Source organism: Suricata suricatta, chromosome 6, assembly GCF_006229205.1.
Source record: "Suricata suricatta isolate VVHF042 chromosome 6, meerkat_22Aug2017_6uvM2_HiC, whole genome shotgun sequence".
In the NCBI taxonomy this organism is placed as follows: Eukaryota; Metazoa; Chordata; class Mammalia; order Carnivora; family Herpestidae; genus Suricata; species Suricata suricatta.
The window spans coordinates 115,208,860-115,221,731 of NC_043705.1; the positions used below are offsets into that span (position 1 = coordinate 115,208,860).

At 39.9% G+C, this 12,872-nt stretch overlaps 1 protein-coding gene across 2 annotated transcripts in view; it reads right to left on the reverse strand.

The window, feature by feature from the left end:
- Positions 1 to 12,872, reverse strand: part of GHR (growth hormone receptor) — a 261,841-nt gene that overhangs the window by 30,241 nt on the left and 218,728 nt on the right. For both annotated transcript variants that reach the window (XM_029940943.1, XM_029940942.1), the window contains one exon: positions 708 to 837. In XM_029940943.1, the coding sequence (XP_029796803.1) occupies positions 708 to 837 (130 nt within the window). The remainder of the gene's footprint in view (positions 1 to 707; positions 838 to 12,872) is intronic.

Sequence of the window (12,872 nt, forward strand, 5' to 3'; positions counted from 1 at the left end):
TTTCCCTCCAGATTTTCACGTGGCCTTTCTCACTTCACTTACGCCTGTTATAACACACCACGCCAGCAAGGCCTACTGTGACCTCCTCATCTAAAGTAGCACCAAGCTCCCTACACACACACGCACATGCATACATTCACACTTATCCACTTTCACATACTCTCTCACATACATTTATACATTCACACACATCCACGCACCCACTTTCATACATCCTTACATGAACATTAGTCACCTACTCACCCTCTTGCACACACACTCATGCATATTCACACTTGCATCTACACTTTCATGCACTCATCCATATGCTCACTCGCTTTCACATACTCACCCTCAGACACTCTCATGCACATGTATGTACTCATATGCAATGTGGACACTTTTTATCCTCTTTCTGGCTTTTATTTTTTTTAATAACCCATATTTCCAGCTGATGTTTATTTTTAAATTTTTTATTGTCTGTCTTCTCCGATCAGAAACAAAGCCCACAAGTCTAGGGTCTTTACCATTTTTTGTAATCAGTGCTATGTCTTCAGTGCCTTAAATAGTACCAAACACATAGAATGGGCTTAATTAGTATTTTTTGAATAAATGAATGCATTTACACCATCAACTAAATCATTTCCATTTCTACCATTGCATGCAATTCAGCATACTCTCATCAGAAAATCCATGGAGGGAAAAGTCGGAAAGGCATGAGGCTGTACCTTCTAATATAGAACAGCTGTATGGATCCTGGGCTCTTTAAACCGTGATGAACGCCATCTGTCCAGTGGCAGGAAAAAGTCTCTAGTTCAGGTGAACGGCACTTGGTGAACTTAGGCTTCTCAGAAGAATCTGCAGAGTAAACAGAAAAGGCAAAGCATGCAATCAGGAGGGCAGTGTCTGGTCCTGATAAAACACATATTTAAAGTGGTAATGAAGAACCACTTCTTCCAGAAACAGTCTTTTCCTGGGTCACAGTTCCAGAGCTTGTTGCCTGCTAGTTATTTCTCTGTCAGCTCTTGATTCTGGCAATGGTTTTGTCTTTATTTCAAGCATTAATTTTTAGGGCCTGTTTAAGAAGCCAGAGCTAGCGAGAAGGTTTATTTGCAAGGTGACCCCAGGACAGGAAGTGAGAGCAAGGAGGAGTGGGAAGGGATGGTTACTATAGTGACCAGCTAGGGCCCAGCTCCCCCCGTGGACCCTCTGAGAAGCTGGAGGGTGTGTCTTAGAGAAGAATGGGAGGCTGGGCTGTTTATCCACCACCTCCCTACCCTGGAAGTACTCATGCACCTGTACGTAGGCTGAAGATCCTGCCTGACTTGGGAGAAGCCTGGGCAGGCACTGAAGTGTCCTGGCAATGTGCACAATAGTGACCGTCCACCACAGATGGACGCACTGATGTCAGGTGGGACAAAGGGATGTAGCGTGGGACCACAGCGTCCACTACAGGGCCTTTCCTCTTTCTATGGATTGTTTGATAAAAAGCCACTTAGGTTTGCATTCTTTTAAAAGATTCAGCCAGTATATGCATTAAATAGATGATGACTAAAAAATTCATGCATATGTATGTGTCAATTCTAGTTTGGGAAGTGATGATTGCCCCCAAGTGTTAGGATATTAGCCCAAACTCCTCTGCATCTATGAAATCTGCAGCAGACAAATCCAAGGCAAAAACGATTTTTGTAGATCAATTCTCATTGTTCTCTGACTTCCATGGCCATTTTGGAGATGGTCAAGTTTTGTTTTTCTTTTTTCTCCTCCTTATATGGTTCTACTTCAATTAGACTGTAAACTAAATATATTTGTTCTCTGATCTAAAGCTCTTGTCCCTGGGCAATACGGAGGCTCTCAATTTTAAGTATCTTTATAAACACGTTAAAACATACTTTAAAAATAAATAGCATGCAACCAAACACATAAAAATTCCTGATTCCAAGTTCCAGGTTCATATCTGGTGTTCTGAACCAGAACATGCCTCCTTTTTTTCTTTTGTCAACATCATAATGAATGGGATGTTATAAACCTTCTAAACAAATCCATTGTTCAGCCATCCACTCAACAAACACTTACTAAACATCTACTTTGTGCCATGTTCTCTTCCAAGAGTAAAGCGCGAAACAGCACTGCTAACATTCTGGCCTTTATGGATTTTCCCTTCCAGTGGGGGCTGGGGGAGGGGGGAATCCCATGTAGAAAAATGAGCAGGGTAAAGAGATAAGGGGTTGGGAAATGGAGGCCCCATTCTCCTTCCACCTACACCCACATGAATGCAGTAAAGAAGCTCAGGCTGGGAAATGTGACCTTGGTTTTGAACATCTGGTGCCCCAAATAGTCTGGCCATAAGCAATTGAATCTTCAAGAAATCCTGAGTTGCAGATATGTCCTTTGCCCTGAGAACACATGGTAGGGGTGGCTGAATGTCTTTCTTAATAAAATAAAATTCCATGGTTATTCTGCTGTAAGAACTATTCCCTTTCCTGTATTACCTAAGGGATTCACAAGAGTTTTGGGGCATGGGGATGGGATGTGCTTGGTACCAAGGACAGATGGTCAGCCCTCTCTAGGTGGCCAGCATTTATGAGCCCCCCTGAGAGCACTGAAGTGTAGGAGCCTGTGAGATCTGCTACAGATGAATATAGTGAAAAAGGTGTGTGTTTTGTTAGGTAAGCACCTATTATACAGTAGAGTATCTATTAGCTGAAGCACTGAAAAGGGTATTTTCAGATCCTTCCAGAAAATAAGTAATTAGTAAAACAGATTTAAGCCACCATAATTTTTAATGCCTGCAGGTGTGAGAAGTGTACTGCATATTCTGACTACTCCTCTGCATAGAAGGTAAGAAGAGGAAATGTGCTGGGTTGCAAAGTGAGAGATCCGAGTTCTAGTCCTGCCTCTGATAGCATTTTTTTAAATGCTTATTTATTTTTAAGACAGAGAGACAGAGCACAAGCAGGGAAGGGGAAGAGGGAGACACAAAATCTGAAACAGCCTCTAGGCTCTGAGCTGTCAGCACAGAGACCAATGTGGGGTTCAAACCCACAAACTGCGAGATCATGACCTGAGCCAAAGTCAGATGCTTAACCAACTGAGCCACTCAGAGGCCCCTCCTGGTTCTGATACTATTTAGCCCTGTTCTTTCCAAGATGCTTGGGCCTCAAGCTCCTCAACAGAGAGGCTGGAAGGGCTGAGATCCAAGGTTACTTTACAACATCATTTTTACAATAAATGACATATATCACCACTAATAATAATGTGCACAACCAAAACATATTTTTGGCATTTGAAACAACCAGAGAACACTAAAAGGAAACACCACTCAGATTCTTCTATTCCTTGTGCAATAAGGCTGCCACATCATGGCAAGAGTAGTAAACCCAACTCAAAAACTTGAAACAGAAAGGAAAAAAAAAATCTTTGCCAACAGGGGAGGAAAACACTTAAAAAAATTAGTTTGAAACACATTTTTCTTACTTAAACATAGTACTCTTGTTTATTCTGTTTCCTTTTAACTCCAGATGTATAGAAAGCCCCATATTATCTTCTCATTATAAATAAGAAATAGAAGATTTCTGGTTGTGGTGCTAATGTGATGAAGCATGTGCCTACACAGGCCCTCAGATACAGATCTAGTGCAGCAAAGCTATTTTTAACTTGTCTTTTTGTGTGTGTATTTTTTGCTGTCCCTTTCCATACCTTCCTCCTTTCTTTTCCTCCTTCCTTCCTTCTTTCCTTCCTTCCTTCCTTCCTTCCTTCCTTCCTTCCTTCCTTCCTTCCTTCCTTCCTTCCTTCTTTCTTCTCTCTCTCTCCCTTCCTTTCTTCCTTCCTTGGTTCTTTTCCTTTCTCCTCTCTCTCTCTCTCTCTTTTTCTCTCTCTCTTTCTTTTTTCTTTCTCTCTCCCTCTTTGTCCCTTCCTTCCTTCCTTCCTTCCTTCCTTCCTTCCTTCCTTCCTTCCTTCCTTCCTTCCTTCCTTCCTGGGTATGTGCTGTTAAGTGCTGTAGAGAGGACAAATTCTCAATGGCCCTAATGATCCCTGCTTCTTGTCATTTACCAGCTTATGTATTTCATATCCTTGAATAATTTGCTAATCTCATCTACAGAATATGGCAGCATTGAGGGGATGTCATATCCGTGATTAGGCTATAACAACTGTGACTTCCATCACAGCAGACTTTCATTCTTCTTGGTTTTGATGAAGCAAGCTGCCATGTTGGTGAGAACCACATGAAAAAGGACTGAGAGTGGCCTCTGGCCAATAACTAGCAAGAAAATCAGGCCCATAGTCTAACAACCCTTGAAAAACTGAATCCTACCAGCAATCACAGAAGCAAGAATGGAAGCTGATCCTTCCCCAGTCTGGTCTTCCAGATGAGACCACAGCCCTGGCTGGCACTATGACAGTAGCCTTGTGAGAGACTGAGAAACAGAGGTCCCAACTGATGGGTCAATTGGAGGAAGGGTAGGGAATAATATTAGCTGAATGCTGTTTATACAGAATAAATGAATCCACTATATTAGAATTTCAAAGTGTTCAACATTGGAATAAGCCACTTTTCATAGCAAATGGAATGTCTTATGGTATGTATGTAATTTCCTTGTTGGAGGCAAGAAGAACTGTAGTGTAGCTGGCTGCTTAGCTCCTTCTCTGTTGCTTCCTGCTTTTACTGTGGCTGAAGATAGCTAGCATTTCTGATGTTCTGCTCCTTAGTGTCATGCTGAGGTTTTCCAAATCTCAGAGGTACTGGCCTAGAGTTAAAATAAGCACCTCTCTGATTATGTCTGACAATCCTAGTAGAAGCCTGCCTCTTTTTTTTTAAGTTTATTTGTTTATACTGAGAGAGAGAAGAGAGAGAGAGAGAAAGTACATAGACAGGTGTGCTGGGCAGGAGCAGAGAGAGAGGGTGGGAGAGAGAGAATCTCAAACAGGTTCTGCACTGTCAGCATGAAGCTGGAGTGAGGCTCAAACTCATGAGCCATGGGATCATGACCTGAGTGGAAATCAAGAGTCAGATGCTTAACTGACTGACCTCCCCCCAGACCCCCCAGAAGCTTATTTTACATTTTACTATAAAGACAACTAATGGCTCTTTATACATTCTCAGGTCCTCTCTAATGAGCCACAAACAATAATTTTGAACTAGTAATAATTCCTGCTCTTTCATGTTTTTTTTAAGCCTAAATGTAAAGACAGTGTAGTTCAATGTATGGTATCCTTGTAAAGAATACTGCACTTGACAAGAGAGTCTACCTTTGGCCTTTACTAGAAAAATTGAGTGTTCTAAGTCAAGTGGTCCCACATTTTGAAGAAGTGTTAGTACTAACACTGATCAGCACTCAAAATCCTGACAACAGATTTGGTATTCATTTTTATTTTCTCTTTGGAGCTTTCATTTTGAAAATGTGGATTTGGACTTGCAACACCATGTTTATTTTGGTTATAATTACCATGTTACATAAGTCATCTTCCATCTTATATCACGTTGAATACTTTATATATATTGTCTTCTTTAATACTAACAATAATTCCAGAAGGTGGGCATTATAACCATATGAAATGGGTGAAAAACTAGAGTTTAGAGAAGTGAGGTGCCCGTGTTTATACTGCTGTAGGAGTCAGAGGGGAGATTAAAATACAGGTGTGTGTGATTTTAGGCCTAACGTCAGGACCAGCCAAAAAAAAAAAAAAAAAAAAAAGAGGCTCTCTTTGTTAGACAATTTTCTCTGGCTTCTCAAAAAATTCCCAGAAGGGAAAAATGACAAGCTCAGATGTGCTCTTAATTCAGTTCTCAGAAATCAGTACCTGGCAAGCCGTAAGAGCAGCGTTTCCTAATTGTAATTGCACATTGGAATCAACAGGGGAGCCTTAGCAAATACTGATGCCTTGGCCTACTCCCAGATACTTGAGTCAGTTTGTCTGGGGTGCAGCCTGGTTATCACAAGTTTTAAAAGTTCTCCATGTGTTTGCAATGTGTGGCACAGGCTGAGAGTCATGGAGAGAAATCAAGGTATAAGTCAGCACTGAAAAGTTGGCTTTCTACATTATTAGCTTCTCTGATCAGTTCTAGCAGAGCTTTGTATCAAGAATAACACCTGGTTTGGGCACCTGGCTGGTTCAGTTGGTCGAGCATGCAGTCCTTCATCTTGGGGTGACTGCAAGCCCCACACTGGGTGTAGAGCTTAAAAATGAAAAAGAGTGACACTTGGTGTAAACCCCCATGGGCCTCATACAGGAGGGTGTGGGAAAGATATGACTATTAATTATCACCTCAGAAGAGTAAAATAATGCTTCATGATGAGCACTGGAGAACCAAGAGATATTTTACATAGATGTGCAAATGGTACATGTCTAAATGCTAATCCTGCCTAAATTTCTGATGGACTATAAAATGGTAATGGGAGTTATTAAGAAGTTAAACTGGTATTCCCACTGCAGTTATTGTTTAGAAAGCTTGAAGAGGGTTTCACCAAATTCAAGTCTTTAAATGTTGATTGAAGGGCAATGCATTCAAACTGCAATGATAGGACAGTGTCAGAGGGGTCTGCAGGCACCTCTGGTTGCAGCACATCACTGTTGACAGTGACCGTGGCTGAATCTGCCAGTCAGACCAGCTGGGCTGGCCACGGTTGGCTCCCCTTTTCACTGCCCAGTGGCTTTCTCCCTGGGGGGAGATGATCTTCCTGACAGTATTCAGAGTGAAAATGTCAAGCAGAGTTACACCCTGAAGTAGGCTTGTGTTCTTGCTCTCCCTCACCAGACACGCTTTTCTATCCTCTATTCATGACAAAAAAAAACAAAAACAAAGGAAATCACATGCCAGTTCCCAAAGTCTGCTTGGGTGTTAGAGGAAAGGGAAGAAGAGGAGGGGAAGGTTGGTGGGAAAGGACAATTGTCTTCAGAGAGCTCTGGGCTGTGGACTGGAAGGCAGTCAGCAGGCCATCTGCCCTGAAATGTAGAACATCCACTGGACCACATCATGAAAGAGGAAATATTATAATGAGAGAAAAGCATGACACACATTGGACCAAATGCCTTCTGGTTCCTTTTTGTTGAGCTGAGCTCTGCTTAGAGTCATCATCATATACGTGCTGTCGTTATTATTTCCATCCTCGCAGTCGGCTGTGATGGTCAGTTTATGGTTTGTTAACTGTTGTTACCCAGGAAAAGCAAAGGATGAGCATCCTTCTAGGTCTGAAATTCTAGGTCTGAAATCCTGCATTTTACATGTAACTATAAGTCCACTAGTGTTAGCTGACACATCTGAAGTATATGTGGTTATATCACGACAGTGATTTCTGTCACTGCTTAGGGGTGGTTTTCTGTGTTATCTTCTAGATGGTTCTAACTATCAAAGTCTGAGTTTTAGATAACTGGAGGATGTTCCCCTATTATTACATATTATTATTAAAGTAGAAAGAAAACCCAAGCACAGTCTTTTTCTGTGTTTTCTTGAGAAGCAGTTAAAAGACAATGCTGTGAGTCTATGAAGAAGCTCATGCAGGGAGGAGAATTACGGGCAGTTCAGCAGGCCCTGGGGGCTGGCCCAACAGGATCTCTGGAACATTGAGACTGTTCTGTGATGCTTTTCTCTAGTGATCTGGGTATTCTGGAATCTGGCACAAGCGTTATCAGCTTCTTGGCAATGATCATTTCAGAAAAAGCCCATTAAAGCAGAAGAGGGCTGAATTGGAGTTTGGAGAGTCCTGGTTCTGTCACAAAGAGTCCCTCCAACTATTTCAACTCTCTGCCAAAGCCACTCTTAATGGAATGAGCTGGGTGGTTGAATCGTATTTTTAAAGTTTTCTGTTTCATTTGTTTGTAGAGGAATCCAGCCTGTAAGTATTTGCTGGGGCTTCCTGGGGACAAGGTTCTGTACTGAGGGGTACTGGGTTCTGCACAGTGCTTGTAAACAGATTGAGAGGACTAAACATCCCCTCCCAGCTTGTGGGGTCCTCCCTTTTGAAGCTCTGCTTTGAGGCCACATATCTTTCTCCAAAGTACTTCTGTCATTTGCAAAGTGCTCTTCTATCTGAAGAGCTTCAGGAAATCAGTGATTCCTCCATATACACACTCCCTTTCACTGAAGGTCATGTTCTTGATGGTTGCGGGTCACAATATGGTAAAAGAAATCTGTCAACTTCCTGCTTGATCTCTATTGTCAAAAGTAACTGAACTACTTTATAGATAACATAATGTCAGAGAGCACAGTACAAAAAAACTGGTAGGATTTTTTTTAACCTATGTATTTGCCAAGTAGTTATGAAACCACAAAAACTGAGCTTGAGGAGGCTATTGGCACAAAAGGCTTTAAATTAATGGTAGAAATTGGCAAAAAAATTTAATAAAGTATTTCATATTGGACAATACTGAATGTAAGGAATTCACCTTCATAACTGCTTTCCTTTATGGTTCTCTGAGGAACTGAGGAAAGCACAGCTGTAAAAATCTTCTGCTTAGGTACTTACTGGTTTAGAGTTGAAAATAAGAGTTCACAAGTTCTTTCCTGAGATGTTCGTCTCTTTCTTTCTATTTTAAATTAAACTCTAGTACACCTTAAAAAATGGATTCCTGGTGCATTAAAAAATTATAGGGCTGACTAAAATAAAGGCTTAGTGAACATGTCCAGTTACTTTAGGATGAGTGTCAAGTCAGCTGAACTGAATGTCAAGTTGTTAGTATCTTGGAAAAGTGTTTATAGTACATGTGGTCTGCCAGGAAATTGACCTGCACTCAGTCTACATAGACAGCTCGTGGGGATGGCAGTGTCACCTACTACTACTAGCACTTAAGCACTTATCTTTTTACCAAAACTTACTATATGTTGCCTTATTTAGTTTTCATGGAATACTTTCTTTGTAAAATATATTGAATTTACTTCCCTTCTTAAATACTTACGATGGAACATAATTAATCCTGGTTTTCAACACTCAGGGGGGTTAATCAGTCATCTTTCTCCTCTTTCCTTTCTCTGTAATAGCACGTATCTGGTGCATTTAGCTTCCTTAGTGTTTTCACATTATTTCATTTAATAGTCTTAGACAGAGTGATCATATACTTCTCTAGCTAATTTAAAATTTTTCTCTCTTCTCCCTAGATTTTATCAATTCTCTTAAAACTAACAGGGCTTTTTGGGTGGAATGACCAGGGGCACTTATTTCCTTGGTGTTTTCTTTCCTCTGGCTGGAGAGGGAGATGTGCCAAGGCAGCTACAGCAGCCCCAAGTTGCAACAGTGTGGCCTACTGGAAGGCACAAAGAGGAATATCACCTCAAAGACACACACTGACTGCCCTGCAGAGCTAACTCAGGACAAAGAATTGCCATGGTTTCATTATTTAAAAAAAAATTCCATATAGCATGGTTTTGAGATGTCTAAGAAATAATTAGTCCTATATTCAATAAAATTTATTTTCTGTTTGGTTAAGGTAAGGGACATCCTAGATAACTATCAAATAATTATATAATCAAATATATTTAAATATATATATTACAAATATACTTATAATAGAAATTATATATTATAAAATAGATGATATAACAATAATATAATATATTATATTATAATATGTATTACCAAGTATTAAAGATAATATAATAAAATAATTAAAATAAAAAGCAGGATGATTAACTGGAGCAGTTGGAGCCTCTGGATGGCATGTAAAATAGTACAGCTATCATGGAAAAACAGTTTAGCAGTTATCATATGACCCAGCAATTCTACTTCTAGGTATAAACCCAACAGAAATGAAAACATATGCTCACAGATAAACCTGTACAAATATGTTCATAGTAGCATTAGTCTTAAAAATAAAAAGTAGGAGCAACCCAAATGTCTGGCAGTTATTGAGAAGATAAAATATGGTATAAACATATAATAGAATATCATTTAGCCATAAAAAGGAATAAAGTGCTGATAACATGCTACAACATGGATCAAACTTTGAAAACATTTTGTTACATGAATGAAGCCAGACACAAAAGGGCACACATTATATTACTCCATTTATAGAAATATCTAGAATAGGCAAATTCATAGAGACAGAAGGCAGATTAGTAGCTGTCAGGAAATAAGAGGGAGATTGGAAGTGACTACTCATGGGTTCAGGGTTTCATGTCGAAAGGGGATGGAAACGGTCTTGAATTGATAGTGGTGACGGTTACTCAACACTGTGAATACATTAAAACCTACTTTTAAATGGTTAAAATGGAAATTTTTATGTGAACTTTATCTCAATAAGAAAATCTATCTAAACTTTTGAAAGCAAGAAGTGATAGTTACCACTAGGATTTACCACACATAATTTAATTTTTATGTTTACTAAGCCTATTTGGACAGTTTTTCAATTTGAAAATCACATTTCATTAATTTTAACTTTAATGTCTCTGTGACAAAACAGGGACTGTAACTCACTGAACAAAAGACACCACTGAATCCTTTGGTCATATGAAAGTTAGCTAACGCAGTTGCGAATGGGACTGTCAGGTTCCTTTTTTTTTTTTTGAGAGAGAGAGTGTGCATGTCATGCATGTGAGTGGAGGAGGGCAGAGAGGGAGAGAGAGAGAGGGAGAGAGAGAGAGGGAGAGAGAGAGAGAGAGAGAGAGAGAGGATCCCAAGCAGGCTCCACGCTGTCAGGTCAGAGCCCCATGTGGGGCTTGATTCCATGAACTGTGAAATCATGACCTAAGCTGAAATCAAGAGTCAGAGCCTAACTGACTGAGCCACCCAGTCACCCCATCTTTTTAATGAGATTATCCCAATTCCTGAAAAAACAGTAGCTGAAGAGGGTCTATAGGCAGAATTAACATGTTACATGCTAGAATCCCCGAGGTTTAAAAAAATGCTGATGCCTGAGTTCCAGGCTTCAAGATTCTATCTTAATTGGTAATTTATAGAATTACCAATTTAATTATGTGGGTACTGGGTTTCAAAAAGCTCCCAGTTATTTTATTATTATCATTATTATTATTATTATTATTATTGTTATTTTATTTATTTATTTTGAGAGAGACAGAGACAGTATGAGCAGGGGAGGGTCAGAGAGGGAGAGAGAGAGAGAGAGAGAGAGAGAGAGAATTCCAAGCAGGCTCTGTGCTGATAGCACGGAGCCTAACTTGGGGCTTGAATTCATTAAACTGTGAGATCATGACTTGAGCTGAAAGCAAGAGTCGGACTCTTAACTTACTGAGTCACCCAGGTGTTCCAAAAGCTCCCTAGTGATTTTAAAGTGTAGCAGAATTTAAGAACCACTGACTTGTACCTTTTTTCCTTCTGAGCCCAGAAGGCATTGCGTTTGTTTTTCACTGCTGGTGCCTCTTGTCTGGTTCTCATATGCAAGTTCTTGGCCAGGAACAGGAGGGAAACGTTAAATGTGGGGACATTCTAATCCAAGCCTAAAACTATGGCAGTGCGTTGCCAACATCAAATCTCTGTCAATGAAAAAATATGAGCCTCCTGAGTTTAAGGGCAGCCTTCTACTGCCAGAAGAAACCAACTGACAAATGAGACTTTATTTTCCCTGTCTTGTAATTTTGTTGAGGTCATTTAATCCTCGCTGATGATGATATGTCTATCACATAATTTCATTTCTAAGATTTGAAGTTTCAAGTACAATAAAACATGGTCTTTTGTAGCGAGCACACCAAGGTTTTTTGTTATAGGATTAACAGCGACGTTCACCACTCAGTCGTTGATGTGTTCATTTATTCAACAAACAATCATTGAGCGCCTGTTTATATGTCAGGCTTCAGATTAACACCTTCACTTGCTGGAATGGTATATTTGGTCCAAGGGTCATGGCACACAAGATGGATTATTTTATTTAAACTGGATGGCCTGGTTCCCTAAGAAAGATAATCAGCCCAGCCATTCTTCCTTAACTTTTGTCCTGTATACATTCTCCTGCTTGGTGGAATTCCTATTACCACTTGTGAACTCCTTAGATTGAGAACATGTTCCATGTACACCTTTCTATTTCCACAAAAGAATGGCCAATATGATAAATGTGAGGATAAATATGGTATATGCGGACATGGTCTCCAAAATGCTGGAACAGAGAACATTTTTTCTATAAATATTTATACATATTTCTCAGGAACACAGCTTGTCATTCTTTGGTGTGCATGTTTTACTTTTCTACGGTATTTCTTGCTGCAGTAAGGTAGCCGTGTCACACTGCATTCTCCTAAACCAGGTGTCCTCAACCGGGGATGAACTGCCTTTCCAGGAGACATTTGGCAGCATCTGGAGACATTTTTGATGGTCATGACTGGTGGAGGGAGTGATACTGGCATTGAGCAGGGAGAGGCCAGCGAGATGAAACACCCCATACTGCACAGGACAGTGCCCATGACAAAGAGTTATTTGGTCCAATATGTCAATAGTGCCATGCTCCAAAGAGATAAAACCACTAACTTACAAAGTAGTTCTCCAAAATTCAAACATGTGCTCACAGTGAAAAAAGCTAACAAAATCTAAATCTCCAATCTCTTCTACCCCTTTACCTCTCTAAACTCTTTTTCTGCTCAAGAAAGAAAAACACCTCGCATTTTTAAGTCCTTCAGATTTTGTTTTGTCTTATTTTGTTTTCTTTGGATTTTTTAAAAGAGATTATCCAAATTTCAGTTAATCAAGAAGCATTTATGCAGAATCTATTATGTGTAAGGCACTCTCTAGGTGTAATGGGAATTTTAAAAATAACCTGACAAATGGATTCTGCCTTTGAAGAGCTATATAAGCTAGTATGGGCAATAATACATGTATATATGAGAAGTAGCTAACAATAAAAGCCAGTTAAAATAAAGATAATAATTGCTATACGAAACCAGAGAAAATAGTAAATAATAAGCTGAGGCTGGAGAGACAGAGGAAAGTTCCAAAGAGGACCAAGGAGAGGGT